Genomic DNA, 13,016 nt, shown 5'->3' with positions numbered 1-13,016 from the left:
TGTACTAGCTAGCTGTTTACGTAGTTGTTTCTGCTATATGTCTAGTACGGGCTTACGTGATTAGATATCAGTATGTGTTTAATACCGTCTTTGCCATGCTCATGATTTATCCCTGGATTATATCAATCAAAATTGCTAATTTATTAAACAACCAAACTTCCCTATATTTGGAGCCTCCTAATGCATTGGGGGTTTTGGGGACGTTACGGACCCCATCTATAAGGGCGTGTGTCGTTGGGTTGAATGTTTTTTTTTCAATTTTGAGAAGGTATTGTTTCTCAACATTTTCAATAATTTTATGTTTGGTTGTTTTCTGTTTCCAGTTTTCATGTTCTTTTCTTCTATTTTTCTTCTCTTTTTATTTTTCACATGTGAATTATATTTATCAAAAGTCATGAACGCTTAAATAGACAATGCATTTTTTAGAATTCATGATTTTTTTGAACTTATGAATAATTTTAAAATTCATAAGTATATCACCCACAGAAAAATACGCTTAACACATAATCGAAGGACGGTTGCCGCGTGGATCACCCACTAGTATATATTATTTTTTAGGGAACTTTAGTATATATAGTAAGTTCTCGGATTTGGAGCCTCCCGGTGTATCGGGCACTATGGGCCTCGCCTGTAAGGGTTTGTGTCATTAGGCCGTCCAATTTTCTGTTTTGAGAATGTATTGGCTGGTTTCTTTCTATTCTTGTTTTCTGTTTTTCACCTATTTTAATAGTTTTGTCTTCATGTTGGCTTTTCCTTTTTCTCTTCTCCTTTTGTTTTTTTTTCATTTCTTTTCACATGCTGACTCATGAATATTTCTTAAAGTTGTGAACATTTAGAAAGACTATGAATATTTCTAAAATTCACGAACATTTTAAAAATCACTGAATGTTTTAAAACTTTCACGAACATATCTAAAACCTATGAACATTTTATTTAATTTATGAGCCTTTCTCAAATCCATGAACATTGTTTGAAATCCCCGAATATTTTTTGAACTCGCGGACATTTTAAAAAAAATCAAGTTTTCATAATCAACAATGTTTTTACAATCTAATATTTATAAAATACATGGACTTCTTTTTCTTTTGTGCATCGGGGGTTGTAGGCATGTTATGGACCCCATCTATATGGGTGTGTGTCACTGGGTTGACTGGGTGTTTTCCGGTTTTGAGAAGGTACTGTCAGTTTTTTTGTTTTCTTTATTTTATGTGTTTCTCTACATTTTTAATAGGTTTTTTTTGTTTTCTTGCCACCTTTTCTTCTCCTTTTATTTTCCATTTATTTTTTCACATGCTAATTCATATTTTCTAAAGTCCTGAGTGTTTGAAAAGACTACATAGTCTTTTAGAATTCATGAACATTTTTTAGAATTTACAAATAATTTTAAATCCTTAAACATATCACCTAAAGAAGAAGAGGCTTAACACATAACTGAAGGATGGCGCGGCAAAATGTGGGTGACCCTCTAGTATATAGTAGTAATTATTTTTGAGGGAACTCCAGTATATAGTAAGCTCTCTAGTTTTTTTTTAGGTGAGTAAGCTCTCTAGATTTGGAGTCTCCTTGTGCATCGGTCCCTATGGGCCTTTCCGGTAAGGGTTTGTGTCGCCGGGCCATCTGATTTTTCTATTTTGAGTAGGTATTGCCTGGTTTGTTTTTCTTCTCAATTTCTGTGTTTTCAAACATTTTAATAGTTTTTTCCCGATTGTTCTTTTCATCTTTGTTTTTCCTTTTTTTCGCATGCTAGCTCATCTATATTTATTAAAGTTTCAAGCATTTAGAAAGACTATGTTTTTTTAGAATTCATGATTTTTTTCGAATTCCTTAGCATTTAAAAAATTCTTGAGTATTTTTCAAAGTTCATGAACTTATGTAAAGTCTGTGATTTTTTTAATTTAGGAATCTTTCTCAAATTTGTGACCCTTTTTTGAAACCTACGAATATTTTGTTGAATTAGGGAACATTTTTCATAAAAAAATGTGCTTCTGTAATCCACACTATTTTTAAAAATATAATTTTTTTAAGTATGTGAACTTCTTGAAATAAAAAAAAACATAGCCGGGTTTTCTAAGTCGGAGAGGAGTGAACAAAAATAAAAGCTGAATGATGGAGCAGAGCATGGAGCCAAGTTGAGCGAGCGGAAGCTTCATAGGCCGGCCCATGTGAGTGCTATAACACCAATTTCACAGTTTGAACGTGGAATGGGAGCTCACACAACTATCACCGACTGACACTAAGGCCGGAACGTGCAAGAACCTCACAACCACACACCTAACAACTTCGGTCTCTTCTTAGAACAAATATCGTCTCCAACGACAACCCAAAGATATACGAATGAAAAAGAAAACACTGCAAGGACATAAATAAAACTCAAGCCACAATAGATAAAACCAAAAATGAAACTACTGACCACAATAATCTACTAGAGAAAAAAGAGTTAATCTCATGAGTCGTGAATGGCACGACAAAGCGCGCATAGCCTCTATATGCATATTTGCTGGTGTGTAACAGACAGAAGGCACAGTGCCAGTTAAATGCCCATAATTTAGATTGCATCATCATCAATTAACTAGACTAGTCGATCCAATCGTACTCCTGGAACTGGCAAAAGCAAAATCTACCAAAAAAAAATGGAGAATGCTTCTGTAGTCCTCTTAAAAAAAGGAGACGAATGCCCGAATCTGAAAGCAAGTTTAAAATGGTAGTATCCCTGTACGAGTGCATGCCTCAATACTCTATGTCTCAAGCATCTGCCAATAACAAAAGTAAAGGCGTATAGATCATAATGGGGAGTACTGTACTTACTATACAGTCTTGTCAATAGAACCTCCGACTGATCCCTCAATTGCCAATCATTCACCAGGCATGAGAGCAGATTTTAAACAAAGAAAGGAAAGAAACATATGATTGTAACATAACTGCTATGGAAAAAAAAAGATTAAAGAGTGAATTACGATAGATATTGCTCTATCAATGTAGACATGGTTGTCTTGTCGTGCAGACCCTGCTGGACGAGCTCCATGTCATGTGCGCGCAGCTAAGAGAGGGATCGTGGTGGATCGCTAGCTAGCGCAAGTCGGATGGCTCCCCTTTCTCCCTCCCCTCTCCCCCCTCCGTCCTCCCCCTTCCCATCCTCATCCCGGTCCCATGGCTCGGCTCTCCCTGTCCCCCCTCCTCCTCCTGTCGTCGCCGCCCCTTCCCCTTGCCGCCCCTCCTTCCTCGCCCTCTGAGGCTTCTCACTGTTTGCCCGCACCTGGATCTGGAGCTTGGAACAAATTTTGGGCCTTGTCGTCGGATGTGGCGGACGCGGATCCCGAGCTGGAGATAGGCTCTCCCTCCCTCCCCCTGGTCTCTCTTCCGGTTGCTCCGCTAGTGGCGGGCTCGTTGGTTGTTGGCAGGGTGCGGAAGTTTGCTTCGGGCGGCCGGGGCCGTCCGGCGGTCTCTGTTGAGGTGGGGCCCTCGGGTTGGTTCCAGGTGCGACGCGGTCGGCGACGGAAGCGCCCGGAGGCTCTCTCCTCGCCGGGCCGTGCGGTTCCTGGCGGTGCTTCTTCTCGGGCGGGTGGCTCTGCTTGCTCCTCATGCTCTCCGCCGTCTTCGCCGCCGGTGGCATCGGCGGGACCGGTGGGCGCTCGGGGCTGGCGTCGTCGGCCGCATCTTCCCCCTCCCTAACCCTAGATTCGTCTCTGGTGTGGGAGACTCGTGGGCCCTCCACTCCGCCTCAGTTGGGCCGCTCTGGGCCGGCCGTTCTGGCTGGGCCACCTCTGCTGTCGTCTTTTTCTGATTCCCCCTTTCTATTTTGGGCCCTGGGCCTGGCGCGGCTCTCGTGCCTTCTTCTGTTCTGGTCGGCCCGGCCCACGCTTCCCCCCCCGGCTGGCCTGGCTTCCTATGGGTATTTATGGGTCCGCAAGGGTTTGACCCCCCCCATTTCTAGGGTTTCCTGCCTCCCACTCTGACCTGCGTCGCTTTCGTTTTCGCATCCCCACCTACCGCAGATCCCCCCTCCTCCACCTCTCTCCCTCCCCTTCGCGGCTGTTGTCGCCATGGATCGCTCGCGCGGGTCGTCGAGCGAGGCGGTCTCTGGCTTGAAGCGACGGCGGGAGGACGCGGGCGACGGGGCTTTCGATCTGGAGCTCGAGGCTTCCCTCCGCTCCAAGCTTGAGGCCGAGCAGGCGGCTCGGCAGCAGGTGGCCCGTGAACGTGAAGCTTGGGCGGCGGGGCCTGAGTGGCTCCAGGGTGAGGTGCGGGCCGGGGCGGCGGCGCCGGCCGCGGCGCGCTCTGGATCTGAGGCTCCCCGATCAGGTGGATCTGGGGCTGATCCATGGGAGGCCGCGGCGGCTGCCGGCGGCTCTAGCCCTGCGGCCCGTCCTCCTCCTCCTCCCCCGCATGGTCCTGCTCCCATGGCTCGTGGCGGCGGTCGTGGCCTTGGTTCATCGTCTGGGTTCGGTGGACACGCGCTGGGTCATGGGGGCGACGGATCTGGCGCCCTTGGGCGTCGGTTCCCGTCGTCGGGCCCTGGTTCGTCCTCTGGCGCCTTGGGTGATGGTATCCTTCCTCCTCCTCCCCCTCCTCTAGCCCGTCCTTCTCCCCCGCCTGCCCAACCACCAAACCCTAATCTCACATGCTTCGCTTGTCACCAACCTAGGCATTTCCAATCGCGTTGTTTCAATCCCCCGTTCTGCCTGATCTGTCGTGGGGACGGCCATCTAACTGTGAATTGTCAAAATCGCCGCAAACTCGCCTCTTTTATGCATTATGGTCAAGGCCTCCCTGGCTGCTCCTTCTTCGCGCTCGACAGCGATATCCCTCAGGTTACTCTGGCTCCTGCTCTCTCCAATGCCGCCATCATCACAATCAAAGACCACAAAATTTCCTCCCAAACCCTCCTGGACGAGCTCAACCTGTGGGATGAAGGAGGCTGGGATTGGCAGATCCGGCAGTTGTCTGATTTTGATTTCGCTGTGGTCTTCCCCTCTAAGAGCAGTCTCAAGATGATTTCTTCATGCACGAGTTTCACTCTTCCTCTTAACCAACTAGTAGTCTCGGTGAAAGCGGCTGCAAATGGAGCAAAACCTATATCCCCCCTTTCTGAGATCTGGGTTCTGGTAGATGACATCCCTCCTACCCTCCGCTCTACTGAGTTCATCATGGCCTTTGGTGTGCTCATTGGCAAGCCTATCTTGGTGGATCAAGACTCTTTGTCTGTCCTTGGCCCCATGCGTCTCAAGATCTGGGCTGTTGATCCCTTATGCGTTCATGGCAGTGTTGATGTATTCCCTGCTACGGATGGATCCAGGCTCCGGGTCCGTGTGGAGGGGGATACCTCTTCCCACTCCCCACCATCGCCTCCTCCTCCTCCTGCCGATCTCCATGGCGGTGAGGCTAACAACGCTGGCAACTTGAGCGGGGGCTCGCTTCCTCACTTCACAACCTCTGAATGGGATGCCATGGGTTCAGAAAGTCGCGAGCTTTTCAAGGAGAATGCCCCAAAGAACAGGGATGGAGGGAAGGATCAGATGGATGTGTGTGCTCCTACTCCGGCTGCCTCGATTGCCCCTCCTGCTGGTACCCCCATGTCGGGGGTTTGCTCCAACCTGCCGGCCCGGCCGGGCTCGCCGTCGCTTTGTGGTATTGAAGACCTTCCTGCCTCCCCGCGCCGCTCGCGACGGGCCCCTCCTTCAAGCGCAAATCCTCTGTCCGCAAATTCTCTGCTCGGAGTCGGGCCTCTTCGGGAACCAAGCTTTCTGCGGTGGATCTGTGCCGCCGTCTTGACAGTGATATGGGCGACGTGGCGGGCCAAGCTTCTCCGGTTGCGGTGTGGTCATCTCTGATCCGGTCCCCCTCATCTACGGCTCGCAAAAGTGGCCGGATCCGTGACAGTGGCTTGCGGGTGGTTGACAAGGCGGCAAGGCGTGCTGCGGCTCATGATCTACCTGCTTCAGGTATTTCTCCTACCCTTCCCCGTTGGTCCATAACACTTCCTCACCTACTAGGCTTGTTTTACCCTCTTTCTCGGATGAACACTTGACTAAGGTACTCGCAGATGCGGGTATTGCTCTTGACCACAATTTCGGCTCTCCTTCTTCTCTGATTGCTCTCATTAGGGCCAACGAAGTGGCTCAGGCATCTTCGGCCAAGGCTAAAGAGGCCGTCGTAGCTCCTCCTGCCCCTCAAGTTGTGGCTGCTCGGGCTTTGGAGGAGGGCCCCCCTGATAGTGGGGCTGTCCCCCTGGTGAAAAAGGGTGCTCGTAAGCGTGCTAAATCCTGCTTGGCACCCTGCAGGTCGAGTCTACGCATTAAAAACCTTTCCTATAAATGAAAGCTCTTTTCTGGAACATCAGAGGTTTCGGCGCTCGGGGACGCCGAGACCAAATTAAAGATATTGTCAGGGGGGACAATATTGACTTGATTAGCTTGGTCAAAACTTTTAAATCCTCTTTCTCTCCTCATGAGCTCTCTTCTATTGCGGGGCGGACCGTTTTGACTGGAACTTCCTTCCCTCTTCTGGCCACTCTGGTGGAATTTTGCTAGGGTCAAAACGGGATGTTTTTGATTTTGTCGCTTTTGATCATGGTATCTTCTGGGCCAGTTCTGTGCTTTTTCACCGCCAGCTCAATTCGCTTTGGGAATTTATAGTTGTTTATGGTCCGGCGGATCACTCCCTCTCCCCCACTTTCCTGGACGAAATTTCAAACAAAGTTGAAGCTTGCTCTCTCCCTTTGGTGATTGGAGGCGATTTTAATTTGCTCCGTACTCCCGCGGATAAGAACACAGATAATTTTTCTTGGGCGCTGGCTGACACTTTTAATGACTTCATTAGCTCCTGCGCCCTTCGAGAGATCCCTAGGGTGGGCTCTAGATATACCTGGACTAACGACCAACCCTCCCCTATTCGCTCCGTCTTGGACCGTGTTCTTGTCTGTTCGAACTGGGACTCGCTATTCCCGCCAGCAACGCTTAAATCTAAGGCTATTGTCGGCTCGGATCATGCCCCTCTAATTCTTGATGCTGGGATCCGTTCTGCCTCTTCCCCCCCTAGGTTTCAGTTTGACGCTTCTTGGCTCCTTATTGATGGTTTTTGTGACCTCCTTGGCTTTAAAATTAGTGCCTTCCTTTTTGCACCTCATCGTTCCTATGGGCCCTTGGATGATTGGCATAACTGCTCGGCCCTGCTTCGCAAATTTCTTCGGGGATGGTCTTGTAATCACTCGGCCCAGGAGTGCAGAGACAAGGCCCTTCTCCTGGCCCAGATTGAGGCCCTTGATTCTCGGGCTGACGTTTCTGGCCTCTCCGACTCTGACTGGACCCTTTGGTTCTCCGTTGAGCGCTCGCTGATGCATCTTCACCGGCTTAATGAAATTTACTGGCGCCAGAGGGGTTCGACCAACTGGTTGCTTATAGGTGACTCCTCCACTGCCTATTTCTTTGCGATTGTGAATGGAAGGCGGCGCCGATGCCTGATCGATAGCCTGATTATTGATGGGGTGCGGACCTATGACCAAGGCGCCATCCTTAACCATGTGGTCACTTTCTTTTCTTCCCTCCTTTCTGCCAAACCTGACCAGGGGTTCAGGTTATCATCTAACTTCTGGGACCAGGGGGTCTTGGTTTCCTTGGAAGAAAACTTAGATCTGATGATCCCCTACTCTGAAGAGGAGATCTTCTTAGCGATTAATAAAGTGAACCCTAACTCTACCTCTGGCCCGGATGGTTTTTCTATCCCCTTCTTTAAAAAATTCTCGCCTATTCTTAAAGACCTTATTTGTGAAGTCATTCAAGGCTATTGTCTGGGGGCAGTAGATATTTCCAGGCTCAATTATGCGGTTATCTCTCTCATCCCTAAGATTAAGGGTGCTGATTTAATATCTCAGTTTAGACCTATTGCGCTCATTAATAATTTTGCCAAGTTTCCTGCCGAATGTCTGGCTACTCGCCTTACCCCGGTGGCTCATCAAACCCTTTCCCCTACTCAGTCAGCTTTTATCAAGGGTCGCTTCATCCTGGATGGGGTTCTTTGTCTTCACGAAATCATCCATGATATTCATAAATCTGGGAGCAAGGCAGTAATTCTTAAATTAGATTTTGAAAAGGCCTATGATTCGGTAAGTTGGGGCTTCCTTAATCAAGTCCTTCTGGCAAAAGGCTTTGAGAGTGGGGTAGTTCACCGTATCATGCAGTTGGTCATGGGGGGTCATACTGCTATTAACGTTAATGGGAAAGTTAGTAACTTCTTTAAGAACTCTAGAGGTCTTCGGCAAGGCGACCCGGCCTCGCCCATCCTCTTTAACTTTGTTGCGGACGCCCTTTCTAACATCCTATCTAGAGCTGCGGAGGCCGGCCATATCTCTCCTGTTAGTTCTCATCTCATTCTGGAAGGTATCACGCACCTTCAGTACGCAGACGACACTATCATCTTGGTGGAATTGAATGATCATTGCATCGCCCACCTCAAATTTCTTCTCCTCTGTTTCGAGGCTCTCTCGGGGCTTAAGATTAACTTTTCTAAAAGCGAAGTTATTGTCACTGGTGTTACGGGCACCGAGGCCTTAAGGGTGGCTCGCTTACTTAATTGCTCTCTTGGATCTTTCCCTATCAAGTATTTGGGTCTGCCTATTACATCTGACAAGCTTTATGCTAAAGACTTTGCTCCTGCGGTGGCCAAGGTTGGTAATCGTGTTATGCCCTGGAGGGGCAGATACAACACTCAGGCGGGCAAAGTGGCCTTGATTAACGCTTGTCTCTCTTCTCTCCCGATGTTCTTGATGGGATTCTACCTCCTCTCTATGGGCACCCATGCTGGCTTTGACAAACATAGAGGGGCCTTTTATTGGAACGCGACTGATAACAAGCGCAAGTATCGTTTGGTCAAATGGGATCTCATTTGTAAGCCTAAAAGCCTTGGGGGGCTGGGCATCATTAACACTCTTGTTATGAACAAATGTCTGATCATCAAATGGTGGTGGAAGATCATGAACATCACCCAGGACAAGCCCCTTTGGTTCAGCATCCTCAAAGCAAAGTACTTTCCCTCTACTAGTCCTATGTTTGCCCGCGCCTCGGGGGCTTCTTAGTTCTGGCGTGATCTTGTTAAACTCCAGCCTATTTTTCAAGGCCTTGTCAAGTTTGTTGTTCACAATGGTAAGTCCACCAGGTTCTCGCTTGATTGGTGGTGCAGATCCTCCTCGCTGGCCTCTACCTTTCATGTTCTCTTTTCTTATTGCCCGGACCCTGAGATCTCAATCTTTGAGCTTGCGTCGAATAATTGGGACCTGCATCTGCGTCGTTCTCTTTCTCCCGAAGAGTTGGAAGACTGGCATCGCCTTGCTGCCCTCTTCCCTTCGCTCTCGGAGGAGGAAGACACGGTTGTTTGGCCCCACTCTCCCTCAGCTCGTTTCTCGGTTAAATCCCTTTATAGCAAGCTCATTGCTGGGTCCATCACCTCCAAATTTAAGTGGATTTGGAGGGCTCACATTCCTCCTAAGATTAAGGTTTTCCTCTGGCAAGCCTCTCGTGGGCGTCTGCCTACGGGTGACCAAATTCGCAAACGTAATGATCCGGGCTCTGATTGTTGTGTGCTTTGTGGTATGAGAGAAGACACGCCTTATATTTTGTTCAACTGTGTTTTGGCTAAGTTGTTTTGGTGTTGCATCAGATCCTGGATGCATGTTTCCTGGGCTCCGACCTCCTTCGCTGACTTGCGCATCTTGGCGAACTCCTTGGTTGGGGCCCAGAGGAGACTGTTTTGGGTCGGCTTCGCTGCCATGTGCTGGTCCTTGTGGACGACAAGGAATAAATTTACTATCGAACATGTTTTCCCTGCTAAGCCTGCTGATTGCTTATTTAAGACTTGTATATTCCTGCAGCAGTGCAGATTATTGACTAAGGAGGAGGACAGGGATGCTTTCGACGCCATGTTGGCCAAGATCCGAAATTCTGCTATCTCCATCTCTCCAGTCCAAGCAGGCTCGTAGGCGTTGCTGTTCTGCTTCGTTATCTTTCCTTCCTCCGGCCAGCGTGCCGTGTACTGGCCTGGGAGCCATGTACTTAGACTTCCCCCTGTGTTATCTGGGTTGATACTCTGTGTTCTCGTGCTGGCCTTTTGGGTCTATGTTAACTCTGCCTGGTAGCTTTATCTATAAAGTCGGGCTATGGCCTTTTATCTAAAAAGAGAAGGATCGTGGCCGGGCCTTTTTCTCGTGACTCCTGGCCTCGCTAGGGTGTTCCCTCCTCTCAAGGTTTTGCATTTGTGCGTCCTGCTACAACACTGTTGCCTTACGGAGATGATGTTGTGAAAGAGTGGAGAAGGATGGGCAACATACGTGTTATGGTAGGAAGGTGTAACGGCAGCCATTAGAGGGAAGAATAGGAAATTGGTTATAGGATAGTCACTAAAAGGGCAAATAGTAGTACATTGGTAGCTCTATCCTTTGGTTACAGTTGACAAATAGAGACGGATTGAGCATGTTGCTATTTGGGGGTGACACGGAACTTCAAAGAAATTCAATGGTATTTCCTCTGTCTCAGAATATAAGAACATTTTTGACACTAGGATAGTGTTAAAAACGTTTTTATATTTTGAGACGGAAGGAGTACTAGATTTAGCATCTGGAGAGACATGGTTTCTATAGGCAACTGATATTACAAATTTTCATCTATCGCGTTAGGTATGGCATGAGAGAGATTTTGTTTGGCCTCGATTATTCATATGGAAATCTCGGCCTAGGCGTTTCCACGTTTGAGGTGGTATTTAATGGTTTTGGCTTGCAGCTACATGAAACCAAGGTTTCCTATTTATTCTTGATGATTTATCAGACCGGGTCGGAGAATTTATTTCACCGCATAGAAAATGAGCTATGAGCTGTATTTCCACGAACAAACAAATCCAACCTCTTTCGTCTTTATTTATTGTGGTTACTATGACATGTCGGCCTTTTTCCTATAGAAATACTATATAACAACAGTCAAACATATACATGCTCCTTATATCCGTAGCACTACCAAACAAAGCGGAATGTACGAATCACGTTTTGAACATCATACTATTCTTGCTGCAGATAAAAAAGTACACCTCTCTTATATCAAACAAAATAAAAAAGAACCAAGGAGACATTGAGTTCAGAAAACCATATATATGCGCTTAAGGAAACATTACACATTTACCCGACTGATAAAACAACAATATAACAACATAATAATTAACAATGGCATTGTACATCTCCATCAGATATATATCTCCCCATAGAGACGACACTTATTTATGACCAGGAACGCTATACACATATAGACACGTTTTTTAGGACTGACCACCGCCACTTGGCACCCATACACGACATGCAACTTATAAATATGTAACAAGAATCATGCACACGCAGACACAGCAGGCACGCATGCATGCGCTGCCGCAGTCGTCACGCGTGCGGTGACACTAGCTCCAGGATCGACCTGGCCGGACGGCTAGAGATTAATTCATTGTCATACCTCGGATACCTAGCGCATAAAGTCCATGATAAGATCTCGGTGCGGGTAGTCGTTTAGCAGGGAGTCTTCGTCATCCGCGTAGTGGACGGATTTAGTGTCCTCCTCGTTTGCCGGTAAGGGCGCCCTGAGGGTCGACATGGTGGTGGCAGCAGTGGCGACGGCGGAGGCGGTGGCGACCGGGGAGGAGAAAACGTCGTCCCCGGTGATGGCAGAGTATAGGCTCAGCATGCGAAGCCTGTTTGGAGTGGCCTGCAGGGTGAGGTCATCGAACAGCTGTGGAGTTGAAACAACCTGCGGACGCGTCACAGGAGTGGATGGAGTGCGCTGGAGGATGTGGGGTGGCGTCCGCGGCATGGCGAAGGGCGAAGGCGGCACCGCGGCGGCAGCGAACGCGGCGACCGGGTCCTCGCCCCTGAGCTCGCGGGTGAAGTGCGCGAAGAAGCAGATCCGGCGTTGGCAGCGAGTGCCTGCCTCGCACGTGCGCGTGCGGAACCGGGTCGGGTGCAGCCACAACTCGAAGACGCCGTGCGCGTAGCGGCACCTGAGCCCGCGCGCGCAGGTCGGCGGCGGGTGACCAGCGCCGGTGAGCCCGAGCTGCGCGTGCGCGTGCGCATTGGCGCGATACTCCGGGCAGGAGATGGCGACGTAGTTGAAGCGGCGCGGGTCACGGCGGCGGGCACGCTCGCCCTTGTGCGCGTATGGGCATGCCGTCCAGTCATGACTGTACGGCTGCGGGCACCGTCGCACCTTGTACTCGTACAGCCAGAAGTCCTCCGACATGGACGCCCACAGCCGATGCCCCTCGTGTGCCCATGCGCCCCACGTTGTTGGATCGGTCAGCTGGTATGTGACGCTGCCGTCCGCCTGCACCACCATGTTATACATGTCCAGTTCCATGGCCGTCCTCCTCGATCTCCTTGATCAAACACGGCAAACTCTCCAACAGATTAACAATACTAATTAAAAACTAGAAACTTATGGACATGATAGTAGCTAGGCCATGGTTCTGATTTTTTCTGAGGATATGGGGGATGATTTGGACCAAAAACTCTCGAGATTATTTGTAGCTAGGCCATGGTTGTGAAATAATGTTGAGGATGGGATGGTTTAGACTAAGATATCTAAGAAATATATGTAGCTAAGCCAAGGCTGTGAATGAATGCTGAGGATGGGGGATGATTTGTTCTACAAACCATGCATGGTTGCGATGTATGGAGAGATGTGATCTGCGTCTATCCGACTGTGGGTATATATTGTTCTAGGGGGTGCGGTGCTAGGCATTAGGTGAGTCGGCTGTTTTGTCTCATACCCATTTATTTTTGCTGTAAAGATAATGAAGACGTGTGGGTGTTTGGACATTGAGTCTCTAGCAAGGCTCCCTAACTAACAACTAGATTCTGGACCCTTCCTCCCCTTGGAAAAGAGACTTTGTGTGAGGGTCTAGGATATTATCTATCTTGTTTCGTGATGCAAGGGAGGAGCTATTTGTCCGATACTAATGTGATAAGATGAGTTGTGCAGACGGTGGGTGTTCATGTATCC

General features: G+C 48.5%; 1 protein-coding gene across 1 annotated transcript; it reads right to left on the bottom strand.

Annotated features, from left to right (window-relative positions):
- Positions 1–11,161: 11,161 nt before the first annotated feature.
- On the bottom strand, positions 11,162–12,733 carry LOC125541027 (uncharacterized). The gene has a single exon (XM_048704525.2). It carries the CDS (start codon positions 12,369–12,371, stop codon positions 11,484–11,486), a length of 888 nt encoding a protein of 295 aa, XP_048560482.1. The 5' UTR covers positions 12,372–12,733; the 3' UTR covers positions 11,162–11,483.
- Positions 12,734–13,016: the final 283 nt, after the last annotated feature.

The sequence above is a fragment of the Triticum urartu genome, chromosome 2A (assembly GCF_056163025.1).
Source record: "Triticum urartu cultivar PI428250 chromosome 2A, HENAU_Tu73, whole genome shotgun sequence".
Classification (NCBI taxonomy): Eukaryota; Viridiplantae; Streptophyta; class Magnoliopsida; order Poales; family Poaceae; genus Triticum; species Triticum urartu.
This window is presented reverse-complemented; position numbering and strand designations above follow the sequence as displayed.

What these genes read in the sequence shown, in the direction of transcription:
- LOC125541027 (XM_048704525.2), bottom strand. Translation starts at nt 12,371, where the DNA reads ATGGAACTGGACATGTATAACATGGTGGTGCAGGCGGACGGCAGCGTC.